The following is a 24,299-nucleotide window of genomic DNA, read 5'->3' as shown; positions in this document are numbered from 1 at the left end:
TCCTGCTCAAAACCTTTTCAGATTGTGATGGCTCTTTAAATGAACAACAAATGATGTGAACTCCAGGATCTTAATTTTCCTTTAGAAGCAAATGAGCCTTCGGAGATTGATGCGAGTGGTTTATGACTATATTTTTACTCTCAGATTAAGTGTGTCAGTATTAAATCCAGCAATGACGTAGGCTAGAGCTAAGGCTGACTTCCCTGTAAACTAACATAGGCATTAGCTCTATCAAATCTCACAATCTTACATTTACGCAGCCAAGTTGCCTGGCAAACTGTCATCAGTAGAACGTGTTGTCAGTCCAAGATACTGCCGAAGAAACTTGCTATATCTTTTCTGACTGGTCTGTCTGATCAGATTGCTCCAGTTCCTGGCTGATTTCCTGATGCCCATGAAACCACCATATCTCTTCTGGAAACTTTTCTTGCTTTCTACAGCATTGCTGATATCATGATTCCTCTTCATAGACCTTTCATTTGGCTTGGAAGCCAGTGACTCTGCCTGGAAATCATAGGACCTCTTGTCTGAAGGCATTACTGTATCTTGTGGACTGCTGTTCACCTCAGCTTCATCATCATAGATGTCTTCTGTGCTCCTGATGGGTGACATATTCTTCACAGCTTGGAGAACGTCGTGAGTATTTCCAAGTGTCCCAAAGATTCTAGCAACACCAAAAGGCAGGCTCCTGGCTTGAGATGTGCTCAGTTTCAGTGGTAACAATGGAGATACAGAGATGATATTTCTGCAGTTTTTCCACATGAGAGACGATGGAACTTTCCCTTCACACTCTAGATTGCAGACCTAAAACAAGAAGACGGGTTATTCAATGATGGGGAGCATATCTCACACTTTTCTTTAAATCATTTATTTTAGCAATATGCAAAACTAAAGATAATTCAGCTCAAGACTTTTACTCTATTTACTTAGATAATGGGCAGTCTGAACCTCGATCACATTTTCCGGCTTTTGTTCCATATTTCTTGATACCCTTACTTATTAGTTTCAGTCTTTTATACATTAAGTCTATAAATTTGCCGATGACACCACTGTTGTTGGTAGAATCTCAGATAGCGATGAGGTTTACAGGAGTGAGATAGGTTGGCTGGTTGAGTGGTGTCACAGCAACAACCCCACATTCAACGTCAAAAAGACCAAGGAATCGATAGTGGACTTCAGGAGGGGGAAGTCGGGAGAACAAACACCAGTCCTCATTGAGGGGTCAGCAGTGGAAAGGGTGAGCAGCTTCACGTTCCTGGGTGTCAACATCTCAGAGGAACTATCCTGGGCCCAACACATTGATTCAATCGCAGAAGGCACGCCAGCAGCTCTACTTCATTAGGAGTTTGAGGAGATTTGGTATGTCACCAAAGACTCTTACAAATTTCTATAGATGTACGGTGGAGAACATTCTGACTGAAGCCTCCAATGCACAGGATTGCAAGAAGCTGCAGAGGATTGCAGATTCAGCCAGCTCCATCATAGGCATAACCCTCCCTACCATCGAGGACATCTTCAAGAGGCGGTGCCTCAAGAAGCCGTCATCCATCATTAAGGATCCTCACCATCCCGGACATGCCCTCTTCTCGTTACTACCATCGAGGAGCCTGAAGACCAAAACTCAATGATTCAGGAACAGCTTCTTCCCCTCCGCCATCAGATTTCTGAATGGTCCATGAATCCATGAATGCTACCTCATTATTCCTTTTTTTTCCACTATTTAATTATTTTTGTAATTTATAGATTTTTATATCTTTGCACTATACTGCTGCTGCAAAACAATAAGTTTCACATCATACGTCAGTGATATTAAATCTGATTCTTTTTCTGATAAATACATCTCACTAAAAATACTAAAGAATTGAGAGCACCTTTATCACTGTGAAAATTACAATGTTTAGAATACATTGCTGTACTTACTAAGATAACGTGAATGTCTTTATCAATTTTAAGAGAAATGGATGCAGCACATGTAACCCCTCAGGTCTATTCTCGCATTCAGGTAGTTAATGGCTGATCCACACCTTTTCTCTATATTGATACCTACACCCAACAAAAATCTAACTCAGTCTTGAAAGCTCCATTTGAACCCCAGCATCTAAGCTTTAAGAGGATAAAAGGGACACGACAGGGTAGATGCCAAGATGTTTCCACTTGAGGGAGGGAGGGTCTCGAATGAGGAGACATAGTTACAAGGGTAGGGGGGGCAGTCATTTAAAACTGAGATGTGTAGGAACTTCTGGCAGAGGGTGGTGAATCTCCGGAATTCTCTGACCCCCCCCCCCCCCCAAGGGTGATGGAGTCTGGATCATTAGGGATATTTAAAAAGGATTGGATAGATGTTAGAATGATCAGGGAATTGAGGGCTGAGGGGAATTGGCACAGAAGAGGAGATGAGGTCTGAATAGATCGGCCAGACTCAGTGAATAGCAGGGCAGGCTGCGATGTACAATGTGACTAATAAAGAGATCTTGTCTTGTTAAGTGGCCTACTCTTTCTCTTTTTTATGTTCTTATCAAAATTCCAAATTTCCACTGGCGTTTATTTGAAAAACCGCAAACCAGAAATAAAGCACAGAGCATGATGTTCAGGGAGAACATTATAACCGGTGTGAGAGATTGAGAATTCGGTTGTGGGTAGGCCAAGCTGAAGTTTAGTTTTGACACCGAGAACCTCATTTAGAATTCAAAAACTGCAAGGTGGTGAGCAGTTGACCAATTAGGAGTTAAGCTGTTACTAGGTAATCATTCAACAGTCCGTTAGTTGTAAGTGAAAGAAAGCCAAAAAGCAAAAAAAACTGAGGATCCTGGAAATCTGAAAAAATAATAAAGAAACTACTGCAAATATTCAGCACCTGTGGAGAGAGAAGCAGAGATAATGTTTCAGGTCAATAACCTGTCATCAGTTGTAAATGCTTATCTGACAAGGGGGTAATTCCTGAGAGCTGGAAGCTGGTTGCTCACAGGTTGAGACCGTGAATTCCAGTACAAGGTATCTGCTACGGCAAAGACTGCAATCAGAGATTGCAATGTTAGCTGAGTGCATTGTAAAAACAGATGTAACCAGTGAAAGTGAGCATGCAGTGGAAAAGGAGATGCTCCGTTTGGTTGATTTACTTAAAATAATCTGTGAATTACCAACATGAAATATAAGTTAATTAAATGTTTAACTAATATTGATTAGAGATAGCAGTGCAGGTGGTATACTGTCTCTGTAACACAGGGGAGTTTGTGGAGAAAACAACACCCGCAGCATATATCAAGTGAAGACTTTGGCTCAGAGCTCCAAAGCAAAAATCTGTAAAGTCTGGACATTTTAAAACAGAAATAGAGAAAACGTTTCAGGTCATTGACCCTTCAACAAGACAGAAAAAGAGAGAAAACAAACCGAAGAAAACAAACCTTACTGAATGGCAGGGAAGCCCCTGTTGAACTGACTTTATCAGTTTCAGTGTTGCCGTACACAGGGAACCCAGAGAACACCCTTCTGTGAGTCTTAGAACATAGAACATAGAACACTACAGCACAGTACAGGCCCTTCGGCCCACAATGTTGTGCCAACATTTTATCCTGCTCTAAGATCTATCTAACCCTTCCCTCCCACATAGCCCCCTATTTTTCTATCATTTATGTGTCTAAGAATCTCTTAAATGTCCCTGAGGTATCTGCCCCCACAACCTCAGCTGGCAGTGCGTTCCACGCACCCACCACTCTCTGTGTAAAATACTTACCCCTGACATCCCTCTTATACCTTCCTCCAATCACCTTAAAATTATGTCCCCTCGTGTTAGCTATTGTTGCCCTGGGAAAAAGTCCCTGACTGTCTACTCGATCTATGACTCTTGTCATCTTGTACACCTCTATCAAGTCACCTCTCATCCTCCTTCTCTCCAAAGAGAAAAGCCCTAGCTCGCTCCACCTATCCTTATAAGACATGCTCTCCAACCCAGGCAACATCCTCTGCACCCTCTCTAAAGCTTCCACATCCTTTCTATAATGAGGTGACCAGAACTGAACACAATACTCCAAGTGTGGTCTGACCAGAGTTCTATAGAGCTGCAACATCACCTTGTGGCTCTTGAACTCAGTACCCGACTACTGAAGGCCACACTCCATACGACTTCTTAACAACCCTATTGACCTGCGTGACAACCTTGAGGGATCTATGGATGTGGACCCCATGATCCCTCTGTTCCTCCACACTGCTAGGAGTCCTGCCATTAACCTTGTATTCTGCCTTCAGATTCGATCTTCCAAAGTGTATCACTTCACACTTATCCGGGTTGAACTCCATCTGCCACTTCTCAGCCCAGCTCTGCATTCTATCAATATCCTGTTGTAATCTACAGCAACATTCTACACTATCCACAACACCACCAACTTTTGTAGCATCAGAAAACTTACTAACCCACCCTTCCACATCCTCATCCAAGTCATTTATAAAAAATCACAAAGAGCAGGGGTCCCAGAACATATCCCTGCGGAACACCACTGGTCACCGACCTCCAGGCAGAATATGCTCCATCTACCACCACCCTCTGTCTTCTCTGGGCGAGCCAATTCTGAATCCACACAGCCAAGTTTCCCTGGATCCCATGCCTCCTGACTTTCTGAATGAGCCTTCCATGAGGAACCTTATCAAACGCCTTACTAAAATCCATGTACACCACATCCACTGCTCCACCTTCATCAATGTGCTTTGTCACATCCTCAAAGAATTCATCAGGCATGACCTGCCCCTCACAAAGCCATGCTGACTGTCCCTAATCAGCCAATGCTCCTCTAAGTGCCCATAAATCCTGTCTCTAAGAATCTTCTCCAAGAGTCTTGGAGCTGGAGTTCATGCTCTTTATGTGACTTGCACAAACAGCTTTAGGATGGCACACAGCACTGCTTCAACACCAAAGAAAATGTACCTAAAGCAATTTCTAAGCCAAGCCATTAAAATGTGTGGCTGAAAGTGGTGTGGAGACAACAGCTTCAATTTATAAGATTTTGACTCTGGTATCAAGGAAAGCAGGAGTCGTCCTATCAGGGTGGGAATAGAATAACTTGTGTGGTATCGACTGATTTAAACTAATCTATGAAAAATGTTAAGATATGAGTAAATTTATGTCTGAAGAGGAAAAACATGACTATTTACATGAATGATGTAGGTGAGCTGATGCATATAACATATCCAAGTTCACTGATAATGCAAATCAAAGTAGGCATATAAACTATGAGGATGATGCAAAGAGACTGCAAAGAGATGTAGACAAGTTTGGTTATTGGGCAAGGAGGTGGCAGATGAAACATCAATCTGAGAGGTATAAAACTATCCCACACTGAACATAATATAGAACAGTACAGATTGGAACAGGCCCTTCAGCCCACCATGCCTGTACCAACTATGATGCCAATCTAACTAATCCCATGGTCCGTATCCCTCTATTCACTGCCTAGTCATTTGTCTATCTAAATACCTCTTAAACATTGTTATCATATCTGCTTCTACCACCTCCCAGCAGCCATTCTAGGCACTCACCACTCTCTGTGCAAAAAAACTTGCCTTGCACATCTCCTTTAAACTTTCGCCCTCTCATCTTAAACCTATGTCCTCTAGCATTTGGCATTTCCAGCCTGGGGAAAATACTTTGAATATCTACTCTATGCACATGTCTCATAATTTTATATACTTCTATCTGGTAGCCTCCAACACTCTAGTGAAAACTGGTTTGTCCGACCTCTACATAATACACTCCAATGCAGGGCTTTGGAATACTCCATGGGAAGAGCTTGAATATAATGGGCCTGTATTCACTGGAGTTGAGACAAGCAAGTGGTGATCTCATTGAAACCTGAACAGGCTACAGGTGTTTCATGTGGGGATGGTGGGAAGGAGGGCGTGCATGGGGTAAGTCACAACTCGTCATCAATGTCGTCAGAATAAGGGTCTGCTACTTAGAACCGAGATGAAAAACCACTTCACTCAGAGCTGTGAATCTTTAGATTCACCCACTCCCATGGATGCACAGTCAAGTACATTCCGAACCAAGATCAATAGATTCTCAGATACCAGCAGAACCAAGGGAAATGAGAGACAGTTGAACCCATTGAATGGCAGAGCTTGATGACCTACTCCTGCTGCCATTTTTTAAATGTGTTACGCTCCTTACTTAACCTCTGATTGGTCTGGTATTTCATGCAACACAGTAGAATGACTTGTGCACATTTCGATTGCTGACTTTCTGGAAAATTTGATCATCTTGACACTCATTAATGTAATAAGTGCAGTGATAGACCAGAGCACCATGTTATGCACTTTCGACCTGAAATTGCTGAGTGAGTCCCACAGGCCTGGCTTCCAACCAGTGGAGGTGCTGGTATATCTTCTACAGCCCATTCCTGCTAACATATTCACTGAAAGAAGTGTTTCTTCACAGCAGTTCTACGCGCAGCCTACAGTTGAACTTTCTCCCTCTGTCACCCTGCACTAGGAAGAACAGAGAGGCCAATAATCAACGTGGTGTGATGGACGGCAACCCCTCTGCAAGAGGGAGTTGGCTACCTGTCTCTGGACTAGTGAGGGAGCAAGAGGGAAATCTTCCAGGGTATATTTTTTTTCTTATCGGCCAGGGATTTTTTGTTGTTTCTCCCAGAAGATTATATAGCTGTGGTGATAGGGATTTTGGGGTGAAGGGAAGAGAGGGTAGGGGGCAGGGATTCGTGATTTCCCCTGGCTAGTGTGAAGTGGGGAGAAAGTGTTGGAGTTTATGGAGTCTCCCTGCTTATCACTTTCAAAAATCAGAAAGCTCCTGTTTGACTTCTTCCTCAGCAGGTTAAAGGAATCCCTGGATATTTCCATCAGTATATCGGTGAACTGCAAACCACATGGAGCTGCAACCCTCCCCGAGTAGGAACCGTAACCCATGTCCAGTCAGCTGGCATCCATCCTGGGCAAATGTACTGGAGAATATCCCTGGTCCTTGTCGAATGAGCCCTGCCAGAAGCACAGGGGGGCATGGAGTTTGGTTGTGATGCTGTGACCCATGGTTGAATGAGTGAAAACTACCTGCCTGAGGTTCAATGCACCCACCACACTTCAGGAAGCAACCAACACCTTCAGACGTGGAAGGGAGATACTAGAAAAGGAATTAACATGCAGAAATATTAAGATTCTCATTTTAATTACTGTACTGCTGCTTTTCCAGTTTTTTTCCAGTGCATTGCTTTCTATTCTAGAAAAGGGATATCATTGGTCCATGGATTGGGATTCATTGAAGAGTTGGAACATATTCTGAGTGGGTTCCAAGTCCCACTTCAGGGACAAGCAAAATCCAAGCTGAAGTCCCATGCAATGCTAAGGGAGCATTACTTGCTGGAGCTGACAAGGTATTAGAACCACAAAGGCCTGTCTCACCTCTCAAGTAATGGTCAAGAATCTATGGTGCAATTCAAAGAACAGCAGGAGACTCCTCCTGATGTCCTGGCAGTTCTTATCTCACTATATAAAAGAGATTGATTCGTCATCTATCATCTTCCTCCATACACATCAGCTGTTACATTTCCCTTTTGATTTAGTTCTGGAAAGCAGTTACATCCCCTTATTCCCTTGTGGAAGTATCATGCCTCCGCTTCACTGAATAAATCCTTTCTGCTTCAACACTCCATCCGTTTCATGTTCTCACGGCTCTCTCTATGTAAAAATCTCTTCTGAAATTCACCCTTGTACCTGTTGGGCACTATCTTATATTTATACTTCATATGGTTCTGGACTCAACCACATGGAAATAGTTTCTCCACATCCACCCTCTCCAAATTTACAGAATGAATCCCAGACTAAGCAACAGCATCGGGGAAAAGGATTTCCTACACATCCCGATAAAAGCAGGAAGATAAGAGAGTGAAATGGAGACAGTAATTCTGAGACTCACCAGTATATTGAACTGTTCTTGCTGATAGAGGTTCTTACAGGTAAGACACTCAGCCTTACAGTCTCCCTGACAAGAATAAATCAGGTGGAAGAGCACAGCAAGAGACAACAGAGAGGTCTTCATATCGGTTCAGTTGGGATCACCTGCAAGAAAAAAAAACATTAAGCATTCACTTTAAGCCTCAGCTTCATTCAGCAATCTGCGCATACCCTTCAAGATGTTCGACTCCTGTTAACTGAAACACAATACATAAAGAGAAACAAACTGATATTTCCATTGCTGGAATGGCAATAAGACCCTCCCTGAGTTACAAACGCCTGACTTATGGACACCCCGTACGTATGAACAAGCTCCCATAGATATTATTAAACTCAAACGAGAAATAGTCTTGAAAAGAAAACCAGTTTACATGTAACCTCCCCACAGTAATCAGACACCATTGTCTCTTAAAGATACCGGCTGCCAGTTTCACCACAGGAGACTACTTAAGGAATTGACAAACAATCGGTTCTATTGATACTTGTGCAATGATACTCTATTAAACAATGCTCCACTAATACTCCAAAACCATCAAAACCAGCCATTGAGTGTGGGCCATCCTGATTCTGTACCGTTGTAACTAGGCAGGTGGAGACAATAAATAAATGTTCATGTTAATTGGCCCTCATCAACGTCATTCATTACAATTCTGTGGGGGTATGATTACCATATCGAATGATTTCATGTATTTTCTGACTTATGGACAAAATTGACTGATGGCCATCTGTGAAAATGGAACACATTTATAACCCGGGACAGGAGGCATGGTGGTTATGTTACTGGATTAGTAATTCAGGGACCTGAGCTAATGATTCAGAGACAAGAATTGAAATTGCAGTAGAACATCTGAGAAATTTAAATTCAGCTAATTAAATACTATGGAGTAAAAAAACTAGTTTCAGTAATGGTGACGATAGCACTACTGGCTTGTTGTTGAAAAACCCAAGTCCGTAATATTTATGACTCTAATGCCTTGAGCAATCTGCTAGACACTTAGCTGCTTTCTCAGTTGCACTATTGCAACAAAACATACAAATAAGTGTCGACAGTCTAACATTATAAACCTAGCACAGTGCCTGTCAAAGGCACAAACAAGTCGCTTGACTGCCCAAGATAATTCCAGACAGTTGTGGTGGTACATTGGTAATACATCCAGTAGAGAGTGGCCCTAGGCTCTTCAATACTGACCTCATGACGTCCCATGGTATTAGAACAAACACAAGCAAAGTTTACCACCTCCATCCACTGATGAATCAGTGCACTTCCATGTTGAACATCAGTTGGAAGGAATGCTGGAAGCAAGTATCAAGGGCCTAGAATGTCATCTGGGTGGAGGCTTTAATGTACTTCACCTAGATAGGCTCAGCAGCACCACTATTGGTCTTGGCTGCCAGTTCAGGTTCTTGCCAATCTTCTTATAACCTGGCCCAGGTCCTGCCTTCTTGAAAGTGTCAGACAGCCCTCCATAGTGTTCTTTTCCAAGGTGTTAAATGGGACAGATTCATGACAGATCCAGCACCTCAAAACTGGACATCCTTTCAGTCTAATGGGCCATCAGCAGAATTGTGTTCCGTTATTGGTCTACAATCTCACAGTTCAACATATATCCTACTCTGCCATGACATCAAGCCAGGTTCCAATACTATTTCAATGAGTTTAGGACAGCACATCAAGAGGCAAGGCATCTTGCGCACTAGAAGTGAGGCCTCAACTAAACATTGGAAGGAGCATGCTATTGACAGTGCTAAGAGATCATCACAACCTCTAGGATGAGATCAAAGCTTTGCAGTCCTGCCTGTCATGAACTGAGGTGGACAATTAAGCAGCAAACAGGAAGATGGGGCCCCAGGAACAACCACCCTCAGTGATGGCAGAACCTAACACGTAAGTGCAGAAGGCAGATTAAGGCATTTGCAATCATAAGCCAGAGGCAACATATGTTTCATGGGTCACACTGTGTTCGGTATGGCCCATTGCCCCCACCCACCACACTTTTCCTATGGCTGAATTTTTGCCGCTGTACATTGACATCATGCTACTGTCAAAGGCCTTTGACCTATTTTTAAATGTGCCTTATAATCAGACATTTAAAATAAGCTCAAATAAATTTAAATAATTACAATTATTTTAAAGATAATAAATTAACTTAAAAATATCATACACAACGAGCAATCAAATAAGAACACTTACTTGCATTTGCCTTTCTAATCAAGGTCAATCACCCCACTCAAAGTCACATTTCTAGTGCCAGCCAGCCCTGGTGTAAAGCTGAAGGGCTGGTTGTGGAGTGCATCTGGCTATTCAGCTCAGTACGATGTACTTTCACCACCGAGACCAGCAGTGGTGGTCAGAAGCACTGGCATCAGACCTCCAGGTTATCTCTAACCTCTATGTTTCAATGTGAAGAGCAGACGTCAGAGACAAGCCAACTAACAAGAAGACATCACAATAGAACCAACAGCCACAGGTGTTTTAGCTCAAACCATTTCCACCTTGTCCTCAGGTCATCATCACCAAGGCCATTCTGTAGCACTTTTAAGTCAAACTTCATGTCAGGTTTTTGGAAAACATAGTACATAGAACACTACAGCACAGTACAGGCCCTTCAGCCCACAATGTTGTGCTGACATTTTATCCTGCTCTAAGATCTATCTAACCCTTCCCTCCCACATAGCCCTCCATTTCTCTATCAGTCATGTGTCTCTCTAAGAGTCTCTTAAATGTCCCTAGTGTATCTGCCCCCACCACCTCTGCCGGCAGTGTGTTCCAGGCACCCACCACTCTCTGTGTAAAGAACTTACCCCTGACATCACCCTTATATCTTCCTCCAATCACCTTAAAATTATGTCCCCTTGTGTTAGCCATTGTCACCCTGGGAAAAAGTCTCTGACTGTCCACTCGATCTATGCCTCTCATGGTAAAATATCTCTTTATGGCTCAGTGTCAAATCATGCTTGATACACTCCTAATGAGGAGCATTTTGAAATGTTGAAAATGCTGAATAAAGGCAGTTTGTTGTTGTTGTTGTTGAATTGAACACTGGGCTTTCCATTTCTGAAACAGAAGAATGAATGAAAAATAAAGCTTTCTTTTAATGATATTATTCACTTATGACAGTGAAATAATACCAGAAAATGCTGGAAACATTCGGCAGGTCAGGTGGCATTAGAATTTCAGGTTTATTTCAACAGAATTATATTCACCCCACAGGTGCAACTTGATCTGCTGAATACTTCCAGCATTTTTTTGATTTTATTTCAGATTTCAAGCATCTGCCATATATTTTGATTCTGAAATATACCGTATAACTCTCTAAATTAAACTGCAGATCTAGAAGAAATAAACACTCGTCTGTAAATGCAGATCAAATACCATATTGAATGGTCCAAAACTGAAGCATAGATTTACAGCAAACAATGAACAAGTCTTTGTATATCTGGAAGATATGAATACATAACACATCAATCTTTCTATGATACATCTCAAATAAAGATACCAAGTTTTATAGAACTGAAACACTGATATTAAACAGCTGAAATGTTGTGCTCTAATTGAAGTAGAGCAAATTAAATGCTTTGCTTTCCATGGCTAAAATACAATTCCATCATGCTGGTATTTTATATGTGAAAACCAAATACAGAACAAATAAGTTATTTCCTATAATATAAACAGATATAAACAAGCAAAGCATTGAGCTCGATATAACTGACCCACAGATATAAAATAGCTGAGAATTCCATACAAAGATATGGAACAATTAAAACAATCCATTCTATAACTGAAGCATGTAAATAAGCAAAAAAAAACTTGTTGTATCTAACAGTCACAGAACAAATAAAATACAAAGCATTCTGCAACCGACAGATATAGGATAACTAAAATACTGATCTTGGAGCTAAAACACATATAATGATTAAAACACAGACCTTCCAAAACAAATATACAGATATAGTTTGAATAAAATACTAAGCATTTTATGGCTGAGGGAGTGATTGAAGAAATAAAAGATTCTGCTTTCTACAAGTGAATTACATATATAAGGTAAATCAAACCACAAGATTTCTATAGCTGATTCTCAGAGATAAGTGTATAAACACTAAGCATCCTGTAACTAAAATACAGATGTTAAACAAATAAAAATTTGACTTTTTTGAACTGAAGCAAATTGAGTTAAAAACAAAATGAGCCTTCTGTTAGAGAAACTGATTTAGCACAAATAAGTCCTTTACTTTCTGCAACTGAATCAGATATAGAATAATAAAAATACTACTTTCTTTAATCATGTTAAATCTGTTCTCCAGGTGTAGAAAGACCAATTTCATTTACACTGTAAACAAAACACTGAGCTTCACAACTGAGACGGAAATGGAATAAATAATACCTTGAATTTTCTTTAACCAACACTGATAGTTATCAAATAAAATTCAGGTTTCTATTATGAAAACAGATCATTGCACAAATAAAACATTGCACCTTCTAAAATTATTTGATCTGAAATAAAACCTAAGTTTTTTTAAAATTTGGTTTACAAGTGAAACAGAAGGGTTCTCTAGCATGCACTAATTAAACAAGTAAATTAGTGAACCCTCTACAACTGGAAGTTATAGAACAAAAATTACCTATCTAACTGAACAGATGCAAACCAATTTGGGCAATGAGATTTATTCAAGTAAAACTCAGACACAAAAGAATAAAACTCAGAGCCTTCTATGAATGAAACATTTAGAACAAAAAAATCATCATATTTCTATAACCAGATGCAGATATATACAGTGAATAAAACTGTCCTTTCTAGAATTGATGGATATAGAACAAATAAAGCAATAAACTTTCTAAAAGTGAGACAGATAGTAAACAAATAGAAGACTAGATAAATGAGCACGCACATAGAACAAATCAAATAATATTCCTTTGTCAAATGTTACATATATGATGAATAAAACATTGAACTTGATGTGGTCGAAATACTAAAATAGCGCAAGTATGGCCCTGAGCTTTCTAGAATTTGAACAAAGATATTCAATGAATATATCTCATTTTTCTCTATCTGATACACAGATGTAAATCGAAGAACAGTCTGAGATTTCGAAATCTGAAAAATGGATAAAGATACAACAAAACTGCTATCTTTCCATAACTTACAAAAGGTATGACACAAAAAAAACAGAGCTTTATGAAGTGACGAATGAAAGAAAGAAAAATGAAAATAAGACTTGCCTTTCTAAAATATCTTTCATGACTTTAGGACATCCCAATGTGCTTATTACCAATGAAGTACTTTTAAAGTGTGATCACTGTTATACAAGGCAAGTGATTTGTACACAGAGAGCTCTCACAAAGAGCAATGCAATTATGATCAGATAGATAATGGAACAAATATTACAAATCTACTGCGCTTTTTGGAAACACTACCATGAGATATTTAACAGCTCCTGAGAGAGCAGACAAGGCTTCAGTTTAATTCCTCATTTCAAAGATGTTATCTCAGACAGTGAAGGGCTGTCTCAGTACAGTACTAGAATGTCAGCCTAGGTTTTTATGATCGAGATTCAGAAGTAGAACTTGAACACAAAATTTTCTGAGAAATTACAGTGCTTCCAAGTCAAAATTGGAAAGTATAATACCCAGGTTTTAATAATCGTAACACAGATATAGAAGAAATAAAACACTGATCTAGAACATAGATATAAGGAATACATTAAGCTGTCGAGAACGAGAATAGACATTAAATGATAAGAAATGTGAGCATTCGAGTTGAAACATACATGGAACAATGAAACACTGGCCAGGATTTTGAAGTTGTAATGACAATGAACCTATTACTGTTCCCTGTCATTACACAGAGAAAGTGAAAGCTTCTTCAGGATGTCACTGCATGCATGATTTAATGTGGATATGCTGACACCGTTGCTGGTGATTCAGTCTTTTTCCACAGTCACCACCGTTTTACACCCTTTTCAACTTGAATTAAGCAAAATCAATTGAACTTAAGGTATTTACAAATGTACAATATCCTGAAAATGTTACACTTTTTTGCTGGAGGTGTAGTTGAGTTTTTAATAGCAGGGTTTTTCAAGACAGCATTACCTCCATTTTATAGTCAAAGAAAAACTCTTGAATGGCAGTCAATATTATACTATTACTACTGTTAATATAGTAGGGAAGAGCAGCAGCCAGTCAGTGTGGTTGTACAAACAGACATGAGATAATGACCTGATAATCTATTTTTGAGCAGTTGGTTGAAGGATGAATATTGGTCAGTGCATGAGACAGAGCTCCCAGCTATTCTTCCAATATTCTCACAGGCTCTTTCATATTTTACTGAAGAGGGAGACACAACCTCAATTTAACATCTTATTTTAATGATGACTCCTCTGATAATGTGGCATTCTTGGAGGACAGCATCTGGATGTTGTGCTCAACAAGCTAAAGAAAGGGTGCTAAGGAATGTTGATGAACAGAGCGACCTTGGAGTTCAAGTCCATAGTTCTCTGAAAGTGGCAACACAGGTAGATAGGATGGTGAAGAAAGTGTATGGCATGCTTGATTTCATGGGCATAGAATATAAAAGTTGTGATGTTATGTTGCAACTTTACAAACACTGGTTAGACCGCACTTGGAGTATCGTGTACAATTCTGGTTGCCCACTATAGGAAGGATGAGGTTGCACCGGAGAGAGTGCAGAGGAGATTCACCTGGATGTTGCCTGGATTGGAGGACTTTAGTTATGGGGAGAGATTGGATAGGCTGGGCTTGTTTTCCCTGTTGCGAAGGGGGCCAAGGGGTGACCTGATAGAGGTATATAAAATTATAAGAGGCATGGATGGGGGAAAATAGAATCTTTTTCCCATGGTAGGGGTATCAAAAGCAAGAGGGCATAGGTTTAAGGTGAGAAGAAGGAATTTTAAAGAGGACTTGAGATGATCTTTTTTTACGGAGAGATTGTTGATATCTAGAACTCGCTGCCAGAGGGGTGGTAGAATCAGATACAATCACTCTGTTTAAGAGACATTTAGACAGGCACTCAAATAGGCAAGGCAGAGAAGAATACAGACCTAATGCAGGCTATGGGATTGGTGTAGACGGGCAAAACACTTGGCATGGATGTAGTGGGTCAAAGGGCCCGTTTCTGTGCCGTACAACTCTATAACTCTTTGAATCTCACATTTGATCTTTACTATGTTCCATTAGTTACTGGAAAATGAGAAGGAAAAAGAAATAGTATAATCCACCAAATAGAAATTGTGCTGTAACTAAATCTTTTTTGTTTCAGAAAATAAGTCCCACTGACTGAGGTTTGAGTCCTGTTCCATAATGGGCTAATATCATGTTTCATTCTAGGAGCTCTGTCCTTCAAGAGTATATAGAGTATGAGGATGTAGACATATACTTTGCGCTCTTAGTAACCTCCAGCTCATCTAAATACATTTCTCCATCATTGTCTTTGCTATTTAATGCTCCTGTGAATTGTTTCTCATTTCATTTCATGTTAGGGGCAATGCTAAACTTCCTGTTTGTTCTAAAGTCAGCGGTTTTCCTGGTGCTTCCAGTATTCCCTCAATGAAAGGTTAAAGCTGTGAAGTGCCTGCCATACATTAATGATAAATGTAAAAGTTGCAGCCTTTGCATAAAACAAAAGGACTTCCAGTCCTGAAGGGCATTTCCAATAAGACTGTTGGCAGAAATCCAAATCAATGGAGCAAGAGGCTATTTTCAGCAGTACACAATCTTTTAAATTGTTATTAGTTGACAAGTGAATGGTTATCCAAGTAGCTACTGCAGCATTAGTAATAACTTCATCTTCATACACAGTGTGTCATCTGTTTGCATGTGGCACTAGATTCACTTGTGAAAATATATTCTATGTTGGGACCTTGCCATCCATCTTCCCTTGCTTCTGTGTCACAATCACTGATGAGCTCCTATCGACAATAATGGAGATTTGGGATCAATAGGAGATTATTCAACCCCTGCTGGAAATGTGTTATTATTTGGTTAGTGCAATGCCTCTGAGTCAGAAGGCTGCGGGTTTAAGTGCTACACCAATGACCTGAGCACAAAAATGTATGCTCCAATGCAGTACTGAGCATTGCAATTCTGGAGGTGCTGGCTTTGGAATGAAACATTAAACCAAGGCTCCAGCCACCCTGTCGGGTAGATATTAAAAAAAAATCCACAATATTATTTTGTAGAAGTGCAGGCAAATTATCTCAGTCAATATTTACCCTCACTCACCACCACTAAAAACAGCTTATATGGGAGTTTGCCATGTGCAGATTGGCTGCTGCAAATTACAGTGATGTAGAAATTTACTGCATGAGCTGTAAAGTGCCTTGGGAGGCCCAGAGCTAGTGTAAGAAAGTATAGAATACATTATTCTATAATTCTTTGTTATATAACTCTGGGTATTATTCTTCCTTACCTCTAGCTACCTGCCTTGACTCCATATTTTCCATACCTTTACCTAAAAAGAATCTATCTGGGCCGACCAAGTACTAGTTGTTATCTACATCAGCAGCTTTTTGGGAATGGGAACTTCAGAATTCCAGGATCCTTTGAAAAATGTCTGACCAATGTTTAACAGTGTTAAACAAGGTATTAGTTTATTATTATTGCCGTGTGTACCGAGATACAGTGAAAAACTCTTATTAGCGTGCCGTCCAGGCAGATTGTGCCACACGTAATTATATCAGGGTGGTAAAAAGAAAACGGAACACAGAATGTTGTGTTGCAGCCACAGAAAAAGTGTAGCGCAGGTAGACAAATAAAGTGCAAGGGCCACGGCGTGAAATTAACTCTTTGTGTGAGAAAAGTGCATCCTCCTTTACTCCTGAATAGCCTGATTCTAATTTTAAGACTATGTTTCCTTGTTTGGATTGACCAGAGAAAATTGTGTCTCTTCGTCAATCCAAGTGAATCCTTTCATGGAGCAAAAAACAAGCTGTTGGAGGAACTCAGCGGGTCAGGCAGCATCTGTGGAGGGAAATGGTCCATTTTCTCCTCACTGAGTTTCTCCAGCAGCTTGTTTTTTTTGCTCCAGATTCCAGCATCTGCAGTCTCTGGTGTCTCTGAATCTTTTCATGATTAAACTAAACTGCATAAATCTAACCCATCCAAGCTCAAAGGAGTATTGCCCACATTTATGTTCTCAAACATAAGTTCCAAGTATCATCAATAATGCTAACACTCATTTTGTCAATATATGTATCCTCCTCTGAGCAAACTATCCATCAACAAGTAGTTCAAACACTTCAAAACAAACCAAATGGAGGCAATTAGTTGAAATAGTAATTGCATGAGTGAGGGTCACAAAAAGAAAGAATACTGTGGTTCCTGATCTTTGATTCTGGCTCCTGATACGATGTCTGAATCTCCTGTTCACTTTCTCTCTCTTTCCCTTCTCGACTGCAACTACAACCTGTATCAAAACCGTTCCTTTATCACAGAAAACCAATAGTGCCGACCAACATTCACTTCAAAACAAAATCTATCAGCTCGAACGTTTCAAGCATCATTTGATGCCCTGCATCAATAATCTTTCAGGATTAACAATTCCACTGCCCTTTGTGTGAAAAACGTCAATGTCTAAATTGTATTAAACAAGGTGAAAACTGATTGAGTTTACAGTCATTACAGCTCATGAAAGCAACTTTCTACCAATTCCTGCCCCTTTTGTTTATTTTGCATTTCATTTCTTTATCAGTGTTATTTAATTTTCATTGTTCTTTCCATTTTTCTGTTACAGAGCTTTCTTTCTATGTCCCTCCATCTCTCCTTGCCTGACTAATCGCGCCAGCCCTTCCTGAGTGAGTGACCCAAGAGTAGGTCTGGTGCACTGTGCTCCCAGTGCTACCGCCGGGGGTGGGGGGGGGGGGGGCGGATTGGATACTACGGTTAGATTCACAATGTCCACCCAAAGATACACACGCACACACACACACACACACACACACACACACACACACACACACACACGTACAGAACACTCATTAAACACACAGTCACACAGGAGGTTACACAGATGTCCATAACACAGATGTCCATGCATACAGACTTGAAGCTCAGTGCATAAATGCACACACACACACACTCTCACACACACTCACACACACACTCACACACACACACACACACACACACACACACACACACACACACACACACACACAAGCACATGGTGACGAGAAGCAACAGGACGAGCCGAGATAACTTCCTTGGCACCAACATGTGCTCTACAGCTATCAGCGGAGAGTGAACAATCCTGGATCCCGCTGCTCGGCGGGACTCTGTCATAGACCCCATCACCCTTTGAAGCAGCCCCATCGCTGCCCCCATCTGCACGTTCCACTCTCTCCTTGCCCCCGGTCCTGTTTACTGGCCCCGGACACCACAGCCCTGTCCCGCCGCCTCGCTTACTCCTGGATCCTGGCACCTCACCTCTCCCTCACCGCCTCTCCTCCCGGCGCCCAGCGTCCCCCGGCCGTCTGCCGACTTGTAAGAAAGTGGCTTCTGGCGAGAGATTGCACCTTGACAAACAACGAGGGAGTGCAAACCATCGAGAACCGGGAAGTGGGCGGGAATAAAGGTGGAAAACCCTGGGAGCGGCAGGTACAGGCGGTAGTGGGAGTGGACGGGAGACAAAATGTTTTACCTTACAATGGAAACACCGGTGAAGTTAAGGATTGGCGAAGGGAAAATGGGGACAAAATAGTGAGGTTTGCACGTTCCCATAAACTAGATGTACCCTTGCCGCAAGAGAAGGGATAATTTATTTATTTAGACCGTAAAGGAAAGGGCATGGGTGAAATGACAGAAGGATAGAGGGGAGGAGGGAGAGAGAGGGCGAGAGGCGGCGAGGGTTCCCAGAGAGAAGTTAGAGCTTAGCCTGGGGGATGAAGAGGGAGGAATAACGCGAGCAGTGGTCGTTAAAGCGAGAAAGTGAGCGGGGGGACCGGCGTCAGATGGAAAATCAAGAGCAAGTCGCCTACCTGAAACTGTCGGCGGACCGGGTACCTGTTCGAGCTCCGCTCCTCGCTCTCCCTCCCTCACTCCCTCACACACACTCACACACGCAGCAAGTTGCTCCGTCGGCTCAATCCAGAACCAGGTTGTGTGATTTAGCACTGCCCGTGTATCTCACTCCCTCCTGATATACCCTGACTGCACAGACAGATCAGAGGGCAGAGGGCAGACCTTCCAGGAACAGCCGCATTTTAATAGCTTCCTGGAACTCCTCACCCTCATTCATTCAATATCACAACATTTAGTCAGTCATCAGCCCCCTGACTCACAATGTCACCGACTTCTGAGAGTCACTCGGTTTATGACCCTTGAATTGTTCAGTCAGCGGCAGATCACTCAACACACGGTCATGTCAAGTGAGGGGAGCTCGGTTACTGGTCCTTGAGAGTCACTCAGTCACTCACACGTCACTCACACACCAGCCCCCAAAATTCACTCATTCACTAAGACATCACTCCGTCCCTACTCCCCAATATTCACTCACACCTCACTCAATAATTTGCCCCCCCCCCCATTCATTCAGTCACTCTACACGTCACTCAGTCATTAAACACGGAGTTACTCAGGTACCAACAGTCAAACGTCAATCTTGTTTTTACCTGTACTACATCTCTGCACTCTGTACTAACTCAATGTAACTGCACTGTGTAATGAATTGACCTGTACAATCGGTTTGCAAGACAATCTTTTCACTGTACCTCGGTATACATGACAATAATAAACCAATACCAATACCAACTACTGACAGGTAATGAACCCTAATGAGGGTGCAGTACAACTCAGGATCCAGGTCCGAACTGAACCGGTGCGATATAACTCAGGGACATGGCCTCGATGACTAGTTTAAGTTGCAGTGGATCCAACACAGATTGGGGACGAGGTACTGATGTCTAGTGTGAGTTAGTACATGGTTCAATATAACTCAGAGACTGGGCGGAATGGAATGTGCACCTGTTGCAATATAGCTAAAGGATAAGGGCTCCATGTCTCATCTGAATTAGTGCTTGCTGCATATTTGTCAAGGACCAGACCCCAATGTCTAGTATGTTAGTAGCCAGTGCAGTGTAACTCAGGGATCACGCCCCAATATCGACATTTCATTTGCACCAGATACGGTAGAACAAGGATCAGGTCTCCATATCTTGTATATGTTAAACACAGCGCAGTGTATAGGGACCAGATCCCATTGTCCTAAATGGAGTTTGCAACGGGTCTCACATCACTGAAGGATCAGGCACCATTGCCGAGTCTCAATCAGCACCTGGTGCAGTCTAACTCAGGGAACCAGCTCCAATATCTGGAGTGGGTTTGAAACAGGTATAGCATAATTCAAGGATCAGAGACCAATACCCGGTACAGTGTAACCCAGTGATCAGATCCCAGTCTCACTCCATCTCTGTATGTCCTCAAAGAAACCAATGGAAAATTGGCCTTGAACAATATCCACAAAAAGCGGGACTAGGTAGATGAATGAGTTCGCCTAATTATTTGAGTATTGATTAATGTCTGGCAGTTGGGAGCTGGAAAAAGGATGAAGTAAAGGTTTCTCTCCTCCTGTTAGATAGGTAGTGTTGCAACGGATCTTATTTCTGTCTGAGTGTAGAAGGAGTGATGAAAAGGAAAAGTCCTGATTTAAAACTGTGTCAGGTTTAGTCAACTAGTTGAATGTGAAACCACTTTGTTTGTTCTCATGGGATACTCAACAACAAACAATTCGTTTTTTATTTATATAGCATCTCTAACAGAGTAAAACATCCCAAAATACTTTGGAGTGCTATCAAACAAAATTTGACATGGAGTTACTTGAAGAATTAGAGCAGATAACCAAAACTTCATCGAAGAGGTAGACTCTAAGGAGGAAAGAGAGGTGGGGAGTGGAGAGCCTTAGGTTTAGGACCTTGGCAGCTAAAGGGATGAGCAACAGTGGTTCAGCAATTAAATTGGGGATGATCAAGTACAGGAGAGGAGAAGGGCAGATACCTCAGAAGGTTCTAGACCCAACAGGATTAGGGATAAAGGTGGATGGGAACAAGAGCATGAAGGGATTTGAAAACAAAGGTTAGAAGTTTAAAACTGTTTTAATGCTTAACTGGGACCCAATGTGGGTCATCAAACACTGGGGTTAACAGACAACAGGATGTTGGAGTATCTCAGGCTTACAGAGGACAGAAAAAGAGAGGCTGCCCATGACTGCAGTGGAGGTAACAAACGAAAAGGAGGTTGAAGATGGGATGGGAGTCTGCAAGGACTGATTGGTCAAATAGTCTCATGGGTCCGTGTCTGCGTGGGTTACCTCCGGGTGCTCTGGTTTCCTCCCACATTCCAAAGACGTATGGGTTCAGAAGTTGTGGGCATGTTATGTTGGCGCTGGAAGCGTGGCGACACTTGCGGGCTGCCCCCCCAGCACATTCTCAGTAACACAAAAAGACACATTTCGCTGTGTGTTTCGATGATGTGACTAATAAATAAATAAAATAAATAAAAGAAGAATGGGAAGACAAGGTTTTCCCTTCAGATCCCACCATTAACTCGGTGTCATTGCGGGCTGCCCCCAGAACACTCTACGCAAAAGATGCATTTCACTGTGTGTTTCCATGTACATGTGATTAATAAAGAGATCTTATCTCTTATCTAATACGAAGTCCCTTTCATTAAGTTCATTAATATGATGGTTAAGTATAAAGGTGACTTTATACTTAACCATCACATTAATGGCTTCATTCTTTTTCTGTGAGTGCCTCTGTCCCTTTAACCACTCCTTAGCTCCCAGTCTCTCACCTCTTGTGTATCATTCTCTCTTATCACTCCAGAATCAGTATCTGTGCTCTCAGATGCCTGGCCGCCACACCTTGAATTTCCCTGCAGTGGCCTCTCCTCCTTAAATACTTCCCCTAACATCACGGAGAAGTGGCGCAGCCAGTAGAGCTGCTGCCTCACAGCTCCAGCCACCTGGGTTTGATCCTGAGCTCGGGCGCTGCCTGTTTGGAGTTTGCCTGTTCTCCCCGTGACCACGTGGGTTTCCTCTGGGTGCTCTGGTTTCCTTCTGCATACCAAAGACATGCAGGTTGGTAGGTTAATTGGACGCTGTCAGTTGCCTCTAGTGTGTAGGTGAGTGATAGAATCTGGGGAGGACGGGGGAGTTGAGGGAAAGTTGGGGACAATAAATGGGAAAGAGTGCAGGATTGGTGTAAATGGGTGTTTGGTGCCAGCACAGACTCAGTGGGCCGAAGGGTCTGTTTCCATGCTGTATGACTCCGTGATTCTATACGTGAATAAGCCTACAGTCACCCCACATAATATTCCTTTCCTTGATGAGGTGTCTTTTCTGAAGCACCTTGGGATGTCTTCCTATGCCAAAGGATTTATCACAGTGAACATTTCTGTTGTTTTGATGCAATTTAATCGTCAGCTTTTGTTAAATGTTTTTAAACCAGAATGGATTATTGAGCTGTCGGAGAAACTGTGTGCTGTGATAATTCTTAACAGAATTTTAAAGATCTATCTGCCAGCATGTATTACTTCTTTGGGGTATCTATTCCACATCATGAAGTCTGACTATTGCATTGACTATTTTGATAAACTACTTTATGAAAAGATAAACTACTTTACGAGAGAATTGAACAGGCCAACAGGAACAGTTTCTTTTGCATCTTCCCAGCATTAGTAAACTTGTCTGAATATTGAGTCATTTAGCATTAACATGGACAGTGAATCGAGGCTTTGGATCAAATGAATGGTGAATGAAATCAAAAGAACATGTAAATTTCTCTGTCAAACAATGACCATCAATGTGGAACTCTCACAGGTCTTCTCAAATGTAGATGCTGGAATCTGGAGCAACAAACAACTTGCTGGGGGAACTCAGCGGGTTGAACAACATCTGTGAGAGGAAAGGAATTATCAACGTTTTGGGTCAAAACCCCGCATCGATCCCAAAGCGTTGACAATTCCTTTCCTCCCACAGATGCTGCTCAACCTGCTGATTTCCTCCAGCAGATTGTATTTCTCCGATGTGGCTCATGCTGGCAAAGATAACCTTTACATGCCATCGCTCGCCAGATCAGGAGGCTCCAGAGTGCTTTACACTCACGGACTTGCAGACAACTTTTAATGTAGGTCGCCCAGTCCCCAACTCCTCAGTGTACCCAGGAGTATAAAATGGATCTGGTTGAACTGAGAATTTCTTCTTCACAGTTAATGTTTTAGAGTGTGGGAATCGCTGGCAACACCTACATTTCTCCCCCACCCCAAACTGCCCTTGAGAAAGTGGTGGTAAGCTGCCTTCTTGATGCACTGCAGTCCTTCCGGTGAAGATACATCCACAGTGCTGTTGGGTAAGGAGTTCCAGGACTTAAAGCTCTTATCCATATGGTTGTACCTTTTGGTACCTTTTGGTACTGAATGCTTCAGCCAGTTTCTTCCCATTGCAGCATACCAGCCCATACTGGTTTACTTTCACCTCTGCTATAGATCCACTGATAATGAAGTAACATATTGTCAGAGCACACTCAGTGTCCAGGTGATATACTTTTCTCAATTTCAGCTTCAGCATTCAAAAGCACATTGAAATCACCACAGGAGTGCTTCAGGGAGGCAGTGCTTTGTCGTTACCTGGTGGTGTTTTATATCACTAAAAATTACTATAAAAACACACCTGATAGGTGATAGAATTTTATTTCATCCATTTGCACAGATGCAATATTCACTGTCTGAGCTGCATGTCCATAGTGAGTAAAAAAAAAGATAACATGCGTTGTGAAAACCTTCTTACCTTAACAGTTGTAATTCATGTGCTGAATCTCTGACTGGGTCACCTCGTGCCCTGCAAGCCATGCATCAGGAAGGGGTTGGACACACTGCAGGGCTTCTGATAAGAAAGATAATTGAGTTTGCACAAGGTACCCTGCACCTCATAAGTGAGCAAGAACAGATGGAGATGGAGACAGCAACAGAAAATCCTCGTTAGAAGCAGCAGGGTTGTCCAAGCCCTGCTCAGCTAGGCACAGATGGAGAGCTTTGTATGGTTATTGCATGGTTATTGAACAACATAATCCATATGGAGTAGCAGCAAGGAATAGTATCCCAGTCACATGGTGCATGCTTGCAGAGAAATTGGTCCTGAATATCATGCTGCAGGCACTTTCAATGGTGCCCTTGTCCATGGAGTGAGTGTCCACCTGCATGGACCATCAAACCCGGTAATCCAACAACGCAGATCTTCAACCAAAACTTGCGCACATTGAATCCTACCTTTAATAGGATGACATATACCCCAGCCTTGGAAAGACGAACAGGAGGGTATTTGACTGAAACATATAAGATA

At 41.9% G+C, this 24,299-nt stretch overlaps 1 protein-coding gene across 1 annotated transcript; it reads right to left on the bottom strand.

Moving 5' to 3' along the window:
* Positions 1–252: 252 nt before the first annotated feature.
* Positions 253–18,993, bottom strand: pnocb (prepronociceptin b). Its single transcript, XM_052024850.1, has 3 exons — positions 18,943–18,993; positions 7,916–8,058; positions 253–804 (listed from the first exon to the last, which is right to left on the bottom strand). The coding sequence occupies exons 2-3, from the start codon at positions 8,036–8,038 to the stop codon at positions 253–255; spliced, it is 675 nt and encodes a 224-aa protein (XP_051880810.1). The 5' UTR covers positions 8,039–8,058; positions 18,943–18,993.
* Positions 18,994–24,299: the final 5,306 nt, after the last annotated feature.

The sequence above is a fragment of the Pristis pectinata genome, chromosome 10, assembly GCF_009764475.1.
Source record: "Pristis pectinata isolate sPriPec2 chromosome 10, sPriPec2.1.pri, whole genome shotgun sequence".
NCBI classification, from domain to species: domain Eukaryota; kingdom Metazoa; phylum Chordata; class Chondrichthyes; order Rhinopristiformes; family Pristidae; genus Pristis; species Pristis pectinata.
The sequence above is the reverse complement of the archived record's forward strand: the minus strand, read 5'-3'. Positions and strand labels throughout refer to the sequence as shown.

Excerpts from the sequence above, each read along its gene's own strand:
- pnocb (XM_052024850.1), bottom strand. The coding sequence starts at position 8,038 with ATGAAGACCTCTCTGTTGTCTCTTGCTGTGCTCTTCCACCTGATTTAT. Across the intron at positions 805-7,915 it reads AAGAACAGTTCAATATACTG|GTCTGCAATCTAGAGTGTGA; the intron begins GTGAGTCTCAGA and ends TTCTTGTTTTAG.